This window comes from Hydractinia symbiolongicarpus, chromosome 6 (assembly GCF_029227915.1).
Source record: "Hydractinia symbiolongicarpus strain clone_291-10 chromosome 6, HSymV2.1, whole genome shotgun sequence".
Lineage (NCBI taxonomy): Eukaryota > Metazoa > Cnidaria > Hydrozoa > Anthoathecata > Hydractiniidae > Hydractinia > Hydractinia symbiolongicarpus.
In genome coordinates, this window is record NC_079880.1 from 24264873 (window position 1) to 24280918 (window position 16046).

At 35.6% G+C, this 16046-nt stretch overlaps 1 protein-coding gene across 1 annotated transcript; it reads right to left on the reverse strand.

The window, feature by feature from the left end:
• Positions 1–1548: 1548 nt before the first annotated feature.
• LOC130648220 (uncharacterized) lies at positions 1549–11165 on the reverse strand. The gene is made up of 10 exons (XM_057454256.1): positions 10598–11165; positions 6724–10547; positions 6523–6542; positions 6216–6250; positions 5398–5618; positions 5076–5255; positions 4562–4616; positions 4245–4384; positions 3943–4036; positions 1549–1775 (listed from the first exon to the last, which is right to left on the reverse strand). The coding sequence occupies exons 1-10, from the start codon at positions 11163–11165 to the stop codon at positions 1549–1551; spliced, it is 5364 nt and encodes a 1787-aa protein (XP_057310239.1).
• Between the last annotated feature and the right edge of the window lie 4881 nt (positions 11166–16046).

Sequence of the window (16046 nt, forward strand, 5' to 3'; positions counted from 1 at the left end):
AAGAAATTTTTATACATTTCTTTTTAGATTTTTTAATTGCGTATTTCAGAGGCTTTAAGGCAAAACCGTTTGGTGTTGAGGTTGGGTTTGTGCAACTTTTTTGTGTGTGGGTGTTTTTTTTTTGTTTTTTTGTTTTTCCTTACTTATATTGTGTATCCTGCCAAAAGGAAGTTTAACTGTCTTCTTGGCAGTAACTTTGGAGGAACAAAACCTCTAAGATTTAACCCTAAAACTTAACAGGTTGAGTATTTCATTGTGCTTTGCTGCATTGTTTAAAATTTTCTTCCTTCATAGGAAAAGTTTAAAAGTACAAAAGTGCCAAATCCTACTTTAAAAACGAATTGAATTTCTTATTAATGTTGTTGTTCTGTTCTGTTTTGTTTTCTTTCGTGTTGTGACGTTGTTGCTGTTTTTCCTGCCTTTTTTCGGTCAATGTTTTATAAAAATTCTTGCAAAAATGGGAGATTTTGCTGTGTTGCGAAGCCTTTAAAGGGTTCCCACCTCTGCCTATTGCTTGACCAGGTAACTGTAACGCCTTCTTGTGGTTCGCTTTGTTTAGTAGCGTCATCATTGTCATCATCATCATTGTCATCATCATCATTGTCATCATCATCATCATCTCTATCACCATCATCATCAATATCTTAGAGTTACAAAATAACCCAAGGCACACGAAGTAAAAAAACCTTTATATATAACATCGTGTAAATAAGACAGAAAAAAATGACTCCAGCCATTTAATGCAAAAATACTTACATTAATATTGATGTTAACAAGTTTCAGGTAAATCGGAATTTTTTTTAAACCCTCGATCGATCGTTACGTATCTTTTTCAACTGTCAGAGTATCTTAGACATCCTCTTTTCATTTCTCACTTTAAAAAACTTAGTAAGAAACACAGTAACAGGTTGTTTTTAAAAAACGTTTTAATTAACAGTAAAACAAAGTTTCGATAATGCATGTGCGCTTTTGTAAATGCATGTGCGCTTTACGTTTGAGTGCATGATCCTTACACCATTACTCAAAAGAGAAAATGTATGACAGCATCATCCAAGTTAGATAAATAACTGCTACTCTTGCATTATGTTTTGATTTTTTGTATATTTTCCTTTAAGTACCCTTTAAGTTATTTGTAAATATTAGACATTATATTTAAATAAAAATATTTATAAACTATTTTATCTTGGAATAAAAAAAAATAAAAAAATAAAAAATGCCTAACCGTTGCTCCCGGAACCATTCTTTCCTCCAAAATAAACATAATTATTTTGATTTATTTTCTAGATTCTTGTCAATGTCGTTACTTGTTATTTTGTGTTCTCTATTAGAGATTAAAGTTATGATATCAGTACAGGTGTTCCACTGTTCTTTATAACCTTCCCTCCCCCAGCTCTTGCACAAATTTTATCATTAGTGTACGAAAGTCCGTTAGGACCAAGTGTTTCCTCGACCTCGAATTTTTACGCTTAGTGCCTAGGATGAAAATAGGTACAGAGGGTGATAATAGGTACCGAGGGTGATAATAGGTACCGAGGGTGATAATAGGTGTCAAGGATGATACATCAGGATAATAAACAAGTACGGATGATGATAAGTTAGTACCGAGCATGATAATAGGTACCGAGGATGAAAATAGGTACCGAGGGTGACAATAGGTACCGAGGGTGATAATAGGTACCGAGGGTGATAATAAGTGCCGAGGATGATAATAGGTGCCGAGGATAATACGTTAGTATCTGGGATGATTAATAAGTACCAAGAATCATACGTTAGTACTAAGGATGAAAATAAGTACCAAAGATGATAGAAAAGTATGAAGGATCATATGTTAGTACCTGTGGTTATAAATAAGTACTGAGGATGATACGTTAGTACCAATGATGATAATAAGTATTATTGAGGATATTATTTCGGTTTGTCTGTTCAGTATTCATATTACTGTGGAAAGTTTATCATTTCTTGAACATGATAGTTTAGTAGGCGACGTTTCGGGAGATCCTTCTCCCATCATCGGGCAAAGTAAAATGATGTTGCGCATGTGTTTATATAATTGCAGAGGATCGAAATTCATAAAAATTAACCAATCAGAAACGAGCTGATAATTACAGTTAATTACGGTAATTAACATTTTCGGACCTGGATGTAGGTAACTACTTCTTCTGTAGGGCTGGTAACCAAATCTCAGGAAGTTGATACGAGATGCTGTTTATGTGTTTGTTACGTTCTACACTGTTGATGGTTTCTTTAATCTTCCTGGCCGTTGTTCTGGATTCTCTGTCAATGATTTTCTTCTCATCCCAATTAAACTGATGACTTCTGCTCCAGCTGTGGTCCGCAATTTCGTTTTTCTTCACATCTCCGTTTCTCACTGCGCGCATATGTTCTTGTACTCGTTGCTTAAACTTTCTTTTTGTTTCGCCTATATACACTGCATCACAATCTTTACACGGGATTTCGTAAACAACATTGTTTTGCTCTTCCAGGTTTATTTTGTCTTTTGGTTTAGACAAAGTGCTTCTTAGGGTGTCTTTAGAGGTAAGAATGCATTTGATCTTGTGTTGCCTTAAAACTCGACGAAGGATCTCGCTGGTACCTGGTACGAAGGGTAGGAATGCTGATGCGATAAATTCCTCTGATGTTTCCTTGTTGTCTCCGTGGCATCTTCTCTTCATTTTATTTTCTACTTGCGTGATGACTTTATGACTGTATCCATTTGTGATTAATGCATTTCTTACACGTCGAATTTCTATTTTCCTCTCCTGTTTGTCACTGACTACACTGTTGGCACGATTCAGTAATGAAGATATGACACTTTCTTTGCAAGATTTCTGATGGTTTGATTCGAAGTTAAGGTACTGGTCAGTGTGTGTTGGTTTACGATACACTGAAACTGAAATGGAACCATTCTTGCGTTTGACCAAAGTGTCCAGGAAAGCGATACTTCCATCGTGTTCAAGCTCAACAGTGAATTTGATTTGTCGATGTAGGCCGTTGATGTGTTCATGGAACTCTTCTAGATGAGATCTTTGGATTATGGCGAATACGTCGTCAACAAATCTTTTCCAAACCTTTGGACGTCTGTCTGATGTGACTAATGCTGTTGTCTCGTGTGCTTGCATGTATATTTCTGCGACTACTGATGATGCAGGGCCTCCCATGGCAACTCCGTCTGTTTGAGTGTAGAAGTTCTTATTAAACAGATACCATGTTTTGGTTAGAACAAGTTCGACCAAACGCAGAAAATCCGGTACTGGAATCTTTGTCTTTTCACCGAATGCAGCATCGTTTTCGATAATGTCTTTAAGAAGCACTTTGTCTAAGCCAAAAGACAAAATAAACCTGGAAGAGCAAAACAATGTTGTTTACGAAATCCCGTGTAAAGATTGTGATGCAGTGTATATAGGCGAAACAAAAAGAAAGTTTAAGCAACGAGTACAAGAACATATGCGCGCAGTGAGAAACGGAGATGTGAAGAAAAACGAAATTGCGGACCACAGCTGGAGCAGAAGTCATCAGTTTAATTGGGATGAGAAGAAAATCATTGACAGAGAATCCAGAACAACGGCCAGGAAGATTAAAGAAACCATCAACAGTGTAGAACGTAACAAACACATAAACAGCATCTCGTATCAACTTCCTGAGATTTGGTTACCAGCCCTACAGAAGAAGTAGTTACCTACATCCAGGTCCGAAAATGTTAATTACCGTAATTAACTGTAATTATCAGCTCGTTTCTGATTGGTTAATTTTTATGAATTTCGATCTTCTGCTGTTATATAAACACATGCGCAACATCATTTTACTTTGCCCGATGATGGGAGAAGGATCTCCCGAAACGTCGCCTACTAAACTATCATGTTCAAGAAATGATAAACTTTCCACAGTAATATGATAATAAGTACCAAAGATGATACGTTATTATCTGGGATAATATATAAGTACCTTGGCTGACCTGCGTATCATTCGATGTGATTTCCACAACAAATGATGGCAGTTGTTGTGTAAACAAAGCAGAATAAACCCTGGCAGCTGTTACCTTGAAGAATGGACAAAAGTAAAGACATACATCGTCTTTATATTATTTGCAGACAATTATTATAGGACTAGCCGGGAAACCGATCAGGAAGTATGTAGAATAAAAAAAACTTACCTTACATAAAACAGGCCTTTAATGTCTCAGGTAGTAACTCATTTTTGATGTTATCTACAAAAAAAAAGGAACAGATCAACACTTATGCAAATACAAAATTGATAGGTTCAGGCTTGCTGGTCCCCCGAACATTTATGATGTTCGTATTAGCTGCTTCCCACAGGGGTATCAGTTTAGCCAAAAGGTTATCCAAAGAATAAAGTATTGGATAATCTTTAACCTCATTGTAGCCAGCTTTGAACAAAAATATTAAGAATTTAACATTACAACTGTACAATTTTAGAGAGAACGGTAATCATGAAGCAATTTAATGGTTAAATGAAGCTATGTGCAAACATATACAAAGGTACTCATGTAAAGGGGGCAAAATGAAGAATACAATGGCTGGCTAATAGTAAATAAATAAACAACTCTCTATATTATGAAAAAAGCGAACTAAAATAACTATAACCGTACTATAACTGTACTATAATAACAACTTAACGGTATAAAAAAAAAATACGCTAATAGGCAGCAAACAGAGTTTCTTAATTTTTGACAAAAGTTTTTTTAAGTATCAATTTTTAAATAAATTATAAATATTAAAAATATCGATACTAACTATGCATCAGGACTATATACAAACACTATTACTTTATCTGCAAAATATTGATGATAGTGGCATATTAATGACTAAAACTAAATACTGAGAAAATTGACTTTAATGCAAAACTAAGAAAAAGCAGGCAAAACTGGGAAAATTATGGAACTATAAATGGAACTATAAATGGAACTATAAAATAATCAAAGACAAATAAAATTGAAACGCGAGTAATATCGACCACTGACACACAGGGGAGTGAATTATTTGAAAATCAATTAAAGGATTTAAAGTATATATCAAAGTGGGTACCGATTAACGGTATTCCACCTTGATGGAACACACCCCCTGTTGTATCAGGATCGATTTCGCCCCTTCTTCGTGAGTAGGTTGCCCAGGCCGCTCCTGCCAGCGGAAGCCCTCGCGGTCCCTGCCCCCGAGGCGACGCCACACAAGGTATGACGCCCTTGACCTGGGCCCTGGGTTTCTTCTACGATACCGTAGGTATGCTTTGTAAGAAAGATCCTAAAATACGGAAAAGAATATACTATATAAAACTCAACATAAATATAAAAATATAAGACTCAATTTTTTCATTGCAACAATGTGATGAGAATATGTAAGAGAATTAGAACTTATAGACGATGGTAATAAAAGTGGACCTTACATTACTAAGGTTTTCTTGACTTGATGCAGCTGTTGTTGTCGTTGTTGCTGTTGTTGTTGTTGTTGCAAATGTTGCTGTTGTAACTGCTGTTGCTAGTGATTCTGTTACTGATGTTGTACTTGCTGTTGTTGTTGTTGTTGATTCGCCTGCAGACGATACTCCTGCTGAAGCAGCAGTGTTTTCACTTAAAAACTTTTCAAATCGTGACATTTTTAGTTTGCCTAAAAATAAATTACTATTTAAATAAAGTTGCATAAATATAAGGAAGATGTAATTTGCACAACTGAATATACATGTACAGTTACATAAATATTGATTGCCTTAAGTAAAGGGAGACAATATACAAAAAAAATACCCATAAAGGGGGATTTTCACGAAGCGAATTGAACGACGAATTGTATCTGAGCATGCGCAGTTTTGATTTTGCATCGAAATATTCGCTTCGCTGAAAAGTAGAAACAGTTCCTACTTTTTCGCGGCTAAAGGTTTCGCTGCTAGTTTTTGACCAATCAGAACGCGGTTAACTAATGTAAACAATGAATTTGGCCCCTAATTTATTTTGTTGTGAAAATTAAAAAGCGAATTCGCCATTCAATTCGCTTCGTGAAAATCCCCCTTAAGGCAACCCTGGCTTTCAGTTTGCGAACTTTAACTGGACTTTAAAAAAGTGAATTTAGTAGAATAAAGTTCTTTAAGTTAGAAAGGGCTACAAAGTTTTAATTTTATTCACCCTTAAATTAAATTATGTTTATATAATTGTGAGCTCGAAAAATTTGTTTATTTATAAATCCAGCTAAAATTGACGTAACGGGGTGCACCTCGAGAAGGTAAGCCATTGGATTTCGCACCCCACCTATGAGAGAAGAAAAACATACATTTGCACAATAAAATATGACGCAAACTCTCACAGGCAGTGGACAACAATATTTTACAGTGTAGGAGATAGAGGTTCTTTTAAAAGGATATACAATTTAGTTTAGCAACACCGCGTGCGACAACTGTGTGCCACAAAGATCAAGTAGACGCGGCACTTGTTCAGGCGTAAACACACACTTTAATCATTGAAGTTGAGAAACTATCTCCGATTAAAGCTAGAGACAGAACATGCTAACACTGTCAACACACCTATTAAGGCATGAGAACACCTGAAACCCATCATATAATGGTCACGTAGGCAATACACAACTTTGATAAGCACCAAATCAAAATTGTAAGTTGCTTATTAAAATTATGTGATTGCAGGGTTAATGTTACAGGCATCATAACACTAACCAATACTTGAAATCTTAGTGTTGCATAAAAGCGAAACATGAAAAATTATAATACTTGTGGAAAAACAATATTTTTTGTAAAACACCTATCTCCTACATAACCTTGCTTAAAAGTATTAACAACCTGTACTTTAACTGCTTGAAATGACCGAGCACGTGAAAATGCAACATAAAGTTGGCCATGACTAAAGCAAGGTCTACGTAAAAATATACCAACTTTCTCAAAAGTTTGGTCTTGACTTTTATTTATAGTCAATGCGTAAGACAATCTTAAAGGAAACTGGGTGCGTTTAATTTGAAAGGGTAGATTTGTATCATTTGGACAGAGGGACACTCTCGGAATTAACACACGATCACCTCTACGAATACCGGTAAGAATTTCACAATCGATAACATTTGCACGCAGATTACGAACCATTAACCTTGTACCATTACAAAGACCGTCTTTAAGGGACAGATTTCTCAACAACATTACAACAGATCCAACTTTGACATTTAATTGGTGTGGTGGCATACCACTTGGAGTTAAGGAATTAATAAACTCCATGGGATATAAATCAATTTCTTCTTGATCATCCGAAACAACAGAGTCGATACTGTAATATGTACGGGTATCACCAGGAATTTGATTCAAAATTTGTTCATTTATTTCCAACGCTTCTTCGTTTGTTGGGGTTAAGATGACACAACGTGAAAATTCCACATCATCTAATTCACTAAAGATAGAAGTAACAATATTTTCATTAGGTTGCAGAACACATTCATGGGGAATTTCAATACAACCTTGATTTGGATCATCTGGTTTTTGTGGCACCCGACCACTACCAAGGTTTAAAAGAAATTCAGCAAAGACTTGCTCTCCTTCTCCAGCTCTCATGTTCGTGTGGAGGTGGAAAATTCGAGTCAAGTGCCAGAGTTCTGAGCTTTTCAAACAAACTTCTACAATTTGTGCAGGTCCGGCTCTTCTGACAACAGGGAGTACTTGACGGAAATCTCCTCCCAGAAGAATAACTTTACCTGCAAAGGGAATTTCACTATTACATATATCCCTAAACATTCTGTCAATAGCTTCCAAAGCATATTTAGGTATCATGCTGGCTTCATCAAATATAATGATGACCTGTCTTCTTAAAAATGCTGCATGATCACTATTGGGTTTGATATTACATGTACAGCCGTCTAAAACAGGGACTGGTAACTTGAAAAGAGAGTGGACAGTCTTACCATTCTGCAATAATGTGGCAGCAATACCTGTCCAGGCACAAGTAGCAACACACAGATTTCTCGCAATAACTTCCTTAATAATATAATTATATGTAAAAGTTTTACCCGTGCCACCTGGCCCATCTAGGAAGAAAATATTGGCAACATTAATGTTACTATTGGTGACGGCATTTATAATAGAATCAGCTACATGAACCTGCTCAGCATTTAACAAAGGCCTGATATTTACAGCCTCCTGCCTCATTTCTTCAGCATTTGGCAAATCATCAAGCAAAGCTTCCTGTAAAGCAGGAAGACCAAAATCAGTAAGACGCTTACCAAATTGCTGAATAACCCCTTTAATTTTACCTAGCACCATTTGTTCTGCCTGTACTTCAGGGTGGTGACGTAAGTAATCCTCCATCATAGCAGCACGAAAGGTTTCCCACAATTCATGTGGGTTATTCGGTTCACCGTGAATCAACATAAAAGAAAACGCTTTTCTCATTTTAGATGGAGAAGCATATTCCACTAACTCGTTCATGGTGCGAATCCAAAGATTATCATCAGCTAACAATCCTCGTGCTAAGCATGCATCCCTAAAAGAAGCATAAATATTTTCTTCGAAATGTCTTAAGTCGTCAAAAGACGTAGCACCAGGGACATGCAATAGAAGGACGCGCAAAAAATACCTTTCACCTTCGCGGATACTGGCATTATACATTCTACTTACTATCTTTTCAGCACCGCGTTGCCTAACTACCCACCGTTTTTGTTGTTGTGTATTCCGAAAAACAAAGTGGTAAGGTATTTCAGTGTAAAAAAGTCGTTGCGCATGCTGGTCCTGCTGATTTAATTGAAACCAGGCTGTTAACATCGTCTTAGAATTTTCAGCCCTGTCAGCAGCAACAGCCTCGTTGCCTTCCCTAAAAAACACTTGTTGGTGATTTGGAAGGTGAACAGGAAGTCTTATGATGGAATGACTCTGAGTATGCATAGGAAATTCACAGAGACGCCAAGTTGCTTCAGGTGCAGACACATATCTGGCATCTAAGAATGTTGTTACTTCATCATGATCGATCCGCTCATTGATTTCTATGTGTGCAGTATCATAACCTTTGTAAATATATTTATACAAATACTTAACACTTTTAATTGACACACACGCTTCCAAGTTTATATGTGCCATATATTTTTTACATAGGAAAGGGTTATAAGGCACAACCCACCTATTATCAACATCTAAGTTTCGAATTCTTACCGTTCTTCCATTATCAGGGCGATGGTACATGGGATAACCATCAACATTTATAACAGTTCCGTCATTAAACTGCTTAGGAAAATGCTTAGTACACTCACCCTCTTTCATGCACGGAGATGTATTATTAAGGTGGCCACATGGCCCATGGATCATACATGACTTTATTATATCATGCAATTCAGCATCTTGGTTTTGATCCGGAATCTGTGCACAAATTAATGAGTCAATATCATCAGCATTTCGTAATTTAAACTCATTGTGTAGATGTAAAAGCATATGAACATGCGGTAAACCTCTTTTCTGAAATTCAATAACATCTACATGTGCACACAGAACACCCAATACACCGTCTTTTAAATCTTTTTTCAAAGCTAGTAATTTTAATTTAAAAACCCTTGCAACCACATCCGGTCTATCAGAAGCAGATTGACCAGGTAACAAATAAGTAACAATTTCTGGCCATTTTGGATTGCAAGTAAAAGTCAAGAACAAATCTGGCTTACCCTTCTTTGAAACCAATGCCATTGCATCAAGGTACAACTGATGCATGTTACGGGGTGAGTCAGAAAAGGTGGAAGGCAAGACAACAACATTACCTGCTTGTAAGTTACGTTGATCTGCAGCATTTTGGAGGTAATCCAGAAGTCCTTGGTAGGACTCTGCTCGAAGCTGGTTTTGATTTCGGCGAATAAATGCAAGCCGTTGGCCTTCAACTTTAACATATGCATCTACTAAAAATTGCTGAAACAATTTGCCTGCTAGATGAAGGGCAGAAAATTCTCGCCTAATAGCAATGCGGTAAATATAATATTCCAACTGGGTTAGCCTATTTCTAACTCCAGTTGCATGCTCCCTGACATGGGCCATATTTGGGTCCCAACCCGGCTCACCACGTGGAAATAAAATGGGATACATCATAGGATCAATATTGCATGATATATGAGGGATTTGCCGCAAAGGTTGATTACGTGGATAAACAACAATATCTCTTGCAGCAGGAGGTGCTCCATCATTACCAACAAAGATGGCAGCAACTTCCTGATGCAAGGGTGCATTATACCTTCTGCGATCATTACCCTCGCGCATTACCATACTTACAACAGAAGGCTGTCTGTTTTCCGCAGCTGCTCTGGCTGTTTCTTCACGTTCCACTGCAGCCATATTTCTATAAGCTGCAGCATATGGAGAATCCCTGTTAAGAACATCTTGAATTATCTGCATTGTTTCGCGATTACAATGAGCATGTGTTGGATTCTCAATACGCATGTTTAAGGCAGCTGCAGCTTCTACAATATACAATTGGCTAAAATTAGGTACTTCATTCTGAGCAGGTAATAAAGCACCATACCTGTGAAATAATTGACCACATATTCTAAAACAGGGGGGTCCACGACCTGGTGGTGGTCGAATGTTTGCTGACAAAAAGCAAAACTAAAAGCATTATTGTATACTCTGATATACTTACGAAACTGTTTAGCTTGGGCAGAGTCGTTGCTTAACAATTCACGTATTTCAGCAGGAAATTGTAATATAGCAGGCAGGGCCACTTTGCCATTGTGACAACACTTAAAATGATTTTCATTATTAAATTTAATAGCTCGACAATGCTCACACACAATAGTAAACTCACCTGCAGAATGTGTAGGAGGCAAAACATTGTTAATCCTAGCTAAATTTAGTAAACGTGGAGCCCTAGCTACTCGATGACGCAAAACATCTGCCCTGCGTCTTACTGCAGCTTGCTGAGGTAATTCATTTTCTCTATTCGCACGATGACGTTGTGCATCAGCATGCTGTCGTGCATTTGCATCTGCAACATTTTCTACTGCTCGTCTTGCATTTTGGCGTAGAGCATCTGCTGCTCTACGCTTTTGGGCCTGTTGCAAAGATTCATTGGCCCTCCTTCGTCGTACAATTTCAAGATGATGTTGTCTTTGCCTTTCAGCATGCTCAACATCTTCAACATTTTCCAAGCGGGGTAATGCATAATTATGTTCCAATAAGAAAAGTTCATTTGGCTGAGGAAAATCCATTTTATGTGGTGTATTTTTTTAGCAGCTACACCAGTGTTTATTCTTAAGCTAGCTATATGTAGCCCACAGCTATAGGTACGTAGCTAGCTAAAGAATAAAAATTGACGCAGCTAATAAACAACAAACTAAAATTAAGCAAACACCAAAGATGTAGCTAGCTAGCTAGCTAGCTAGCTAATTGTATTCTCACAAGTAGAAATAGAAATTAATTTCAAAAGTAGAAATTAGGAAGGGTAAAAACGGCAAAAATTAATGAGATACTTTCCAAGAATTAATCAGGAAAATTTCTTGTCTTATCTTGCCATAACTTCGTTGCTACATCGTATTTTCTATTTTCTTATCCGGACAGTAAAAGTGTAACAATTGCCGCGTGAAATGCAATGCTTATTGATTGGCTTATACATATAATCAAGACTGTTGATTGGGTAATTAAATCGAGGCACAAGTGCAGGAAGGAACCAGATTATTTATGTAAATATTTATCCGGTGAGGGTTAAAACATGCGATAAACGGCGAATGAGGTCACGGGGGTAACTATTATTAAAAATGGCGTATTAAATTAATTCATTCATTTTTATCTCTTAATTTATTTTTTTGATCAAGGTTCATAACTTAAAGTAATTAAATTAATTAAGGTAATAAATTAATTTCTTGAGTTTAGCTCAATTAATTATAAAGTTTTCCATTAAACAACCCCCTGTTTTCTAAAAATTCGCGGAAAGATCAAAGGAATATCGGTAACCCTTTTGAACAGACAGACAGACGACGGCTATTATTATAGAGAAAATGAATACATTGCGTTATCTTTATTTTTCAATTCAAATTTTCATTGGCGCATATAAAATTCTGTGTCATTACCACTCTTGTATAGCGAGTCGTGCAATTATTTTCATGTTTTAATTTTAGGACAATGTTATATTTCCCAATACTTCTTCCAAGGCTACACTTACAAGGGAAATAATAGCATCACTTTTAGCTATTCACGACATGAATCGAGTTACATGTTGTATTACAAACAAAGTAAAGAGTTTCTTCATTGAAAGGAATTTAATATCAATATTTTCTCAAAGCTCTTTAAAAAAAAGTTGCTCGCAACAAGTGGAAGATGCAATTAAATTAAACTATATATAATGGTCCGGAACTATAAGCTTCGAATATTTTTGTAACTAGAATTTTTGAAGTAAAAATATACTCCTTCGCAGGTGGAATTAAACTTGAGTTACAAAGCCATGTAAGTTATTAAAAGTTTCAAAATAGCCCTGGGTTAACCCAAGCCATGTGAGGGAAATTTGGAATATGCCGCACTGTGTGGGCTGTTGGATGTAGCCGAGAGTTGTTTAGTAGAGGGCGGGCCCTAATTGTGTTTGCGTAGCTCAAAATGAGAATTAGATACTCAAGGACTCTCCATCTAAACCATGGCCGCTCCTGGAAATAATAGACAGAGTATATCACTTGATATTTGCGAGGCTAGCTATGTAAAATATGCGCATCTATCTATCTATATCTCTCTATGACCTTGTTGAGATCGTATTACTGCTGCTAAACGAACAAGGAAAGGCTATCGAAAGCAGGTGGCGCTGGTACGTCTGAAGTGTGCTAAAGTTATTGGAAATTCTTTAATGACTCCTTTTTTAATGATAACGTCGTACCGCGAAAATCAGTTAGTAGTGTAAGTCAACGAAGTCTTAATGACAGTGATGATTTTGCTATCGCTTCAAGTTCGTCAAAAACAGGAAGAAATGCCATGAAGACTACAAATAACGTTATGAAGACATGTTTACAACGTCTTACAACCCCCAGAACGACAGAACGAGTTCATTCACCTAATAAATCTTTTTGTAAAATGCTGGGAAACATTAAAGGTTGTTCCAGAGGGCGAATTGAAAGATATGCTTAAGCTCAAAAGCTGCTTTGGATGCAAAGTATGGAAGGCCAAAATTTGATTCTTCGTTGTAAGCATGTAGGAGAAGTAAAGTGTTTTTAAAATGCATTATATTTCATTTTGTAACATTTTATCTACAGTTGTCCTGTCGATAAATAAATTATTTGCATATAAAACGCATGTTTCCATCGCCAATCAACCTGTCTCGCTGTCATAAAATAATATGTGAGCTCTTGCCTGATCTCATCTGCTCTTATGCTTGCATGTCTGCATCGCGTAGGTGGTAAATTGATGAACGTATTTTCTGAATCTCTGAGCACCAATTTCGATACTGGTACATAAGACTTTCATATGTTTCACCCGAGTCGGGGAATCACAATGACAGCAAGTCTTTCCTTTGCGAGAATAGTTTTTCGAAATCGTGTTGTAGCTTTCGTTATTTTCGGCTCAACTAAACTTAACAGTTCCTATAAAAATAGTTACAAACATGTAGTTATATATAATTTGTCGATATGTTATCATGATTGCGAATATTAGTGGGTACCTCAAATGCTTCTGTGTTCATACGGAGATATTTTCTGTAGTCGTGTTCATCACTGAAGCGAATTCTAGAAAGAATGTTGTGATATGCACTACGATCGCTTCTTCTACGTAACCAATCTTTAACCCATATCTTCCGTTTCTGATTTCTTTTTATATGGATTACTTGAAGGCAGTAATTAACTGCGTTGAGAAGAAGTAATGTTATCGATTCTTCATCCATCACAACAAGGATAATACTCAATCATTTATATTGCTCGTATTATTATTAGATGAAATATTAGGAATAAAATGATATGAAAGTAAATGAAATTATAACGATATTATAACAAATTATAAGTATATTGTAGAAAAATTATTACTGTGTTATAAAATATTTTTATTGATATTATACAAGTGTATCATAGTCTTAAAAATAATTTTTGTTTTTATTAGAAGAAAATAATGTAACAACTTTACCCACAAGCCCTTGTTTTTTAAGAAAACAATAACTTTACTTAGCGAGTTTTTAACCAATCAGGAAAAACATTTCAACTTTTTACACGCTATTTCAGCCAATCAGAGACAAAAACACAGTTATTTGCACTGTAGAATTGAAAAATAAGTAAAAATTGCACTCGCTTCTCGATAGCAGGGTCGGATCCAGCTGTAGGCGAAGAAGGCTGAAGCCTACATTGAAAATTTATTCAATTCTTTGTTTTTTTCTGTCATAAAAACAATTGTATTGTTTTCATTTTTTGACAACCTTAAAGCGATTTAAGGCATTTAGAGGGCTCTAAAAGCAGCATTGGCTTTCAGTAACGTTGGGAGGCTCACGACGCCCTCCAAACCTCCCAATTTTTTCTGGATTGAGCCTTAACTGGAGCAATACAACGCCCTGTCACTTATTTAGAATTACTTAAGCCTACTTTTAAAAAATCTCTGGATCCGACCATGCATAGAAAACAAAAATATAGCATATACTTCGTGTAATTTAGCCAATCACAGTGCAAGGAAAACTCTAACCATATGATAAGCACGCTTATCCATCCTTTGAAACAAAATAAAGCAGTATTGAAGCGCAGCAGTCAAGTTGCTATGTTTACACACTATGTGTGTAGAAACGTTTATTATATAATTTAATGAACCTATTAGAATGAACCCAACTCAAATCTTCTATATTATTTATTAAAAAGATATTGTAATTGTCAAGTAAATGTCAAATTTGATAAACAAATCTTTTTATTCTGTCTGTTGCTTTTTCAAAACACAATGGTATTGTCACGGGTAATTAAATTTCATGGTTCTCGTGTATAATATATTTGTTTAGCTTAGACTTTTTGCTTATGGGCTATTGGACTGTTGTCTACTTTAATTCTGCTTTAAAATGTAACAAAAACTTCATTTTAAATTTATAATTTTTATCGAAAGTAAAAAGTTTATTTTATCTTTTTTTAATCTTTAACTCATTAAGTTTTACTGAATACTTTTATTGTTAGTGTAAATTTGCATAAATTAAAAGTTTTAAAAGAAAGTCAATGTAAGTAGTTTTTTTTATTCTGCTTTTTTCTCTTGAAAATTTTGTTTTTTAAAAAAGCCATTTACAATAAATTTATCATTCAAAATTCAACGGTGCTAGAAAAGGAAATCATAACCCAAAAATAAAACCATATTTTTTTTCGATTTTTAACAAAAAATGGATTTCCATCTATTTGATAATAAGACCTGCCCGTAGTAGCTTTATCTGGTTTCATATAATTTGGTAAGTTCGGCAAGAAACACCTCTTGCCAACTGTGGAGCAATCTTCGCCTACTTTAGGTAAATTTACGGCAGTTCTCTGAAATCCCAATGCTAGTCAATTGTAACACAACCATTGCCTAATACAACCATTGACCGTAGCACCTGAAAATTTCGGCGAAAAAAAGCTGGCTTTTCTTCAACTTAATTCTCTCTTCGTTATAGCTTTAGCTAAATAAAGACAGGGTGTGCGTGTTTATTAATGGTGTAGTTTGATTACCGGGACATATTCCGTTTTTTAAATTCAAAGATCTTACTTTTGATGTTTACTGGTAAGTACATCCAAAAACTACTTATCTAGACCCCATGAAAATTCTGCAAAAATATTGTTAGGAAGATATATAGATACTTACTAATGATATATAGTTATTTATTTGTTATTATAGTAGTTATCTTAGTAAATTTTAGGATTTAAAAACCTGCAATGTGTTTTCTTTTGCTTAAGATTTATTTTTTCGCTGACACAATATAATTTTGTTTGCTGCCTTTCCTGATTGTTTTTAACACTTCAATGTATACAGATTTTCGTTAGGTCATGTGGCTAGTCTTATATACTAAAACGAGACTTTTGTTTCCGTGTCTACTTTTTGATAATTGTTCCTTTTTTTATGAAAATGAATATCTTTATTCTGTTTTTTAATGTCTTTACAAAACCTTTTGTTTACATTTGTGACCAGGCTCT

Excerpts from the sequence above, each read along its gene's own strand:
- LOC130648220 (XM_057454256.1), bottom strand. The coding sequence starts at position 11,165 with ATGGATTTTCCTCAGCCAAATGAACTTTTCTTATTGGAACATAATTAT. Across the intron at positions 6,543-6,723 it reads AAAATATTGTTTTTCCACAA|GTGTTCTCATGCCTTAATAG; the intron begins GTATTATAATTT and ends GATGGGTTTCAG. Across the intron at positions 1,776-3,942 it reads TGATACGCAGGTCAGCCAAG|TACTAACGTATGATTCTTGG; the intron begins GTACTTATATAT and ends TTTCATCCTTAG.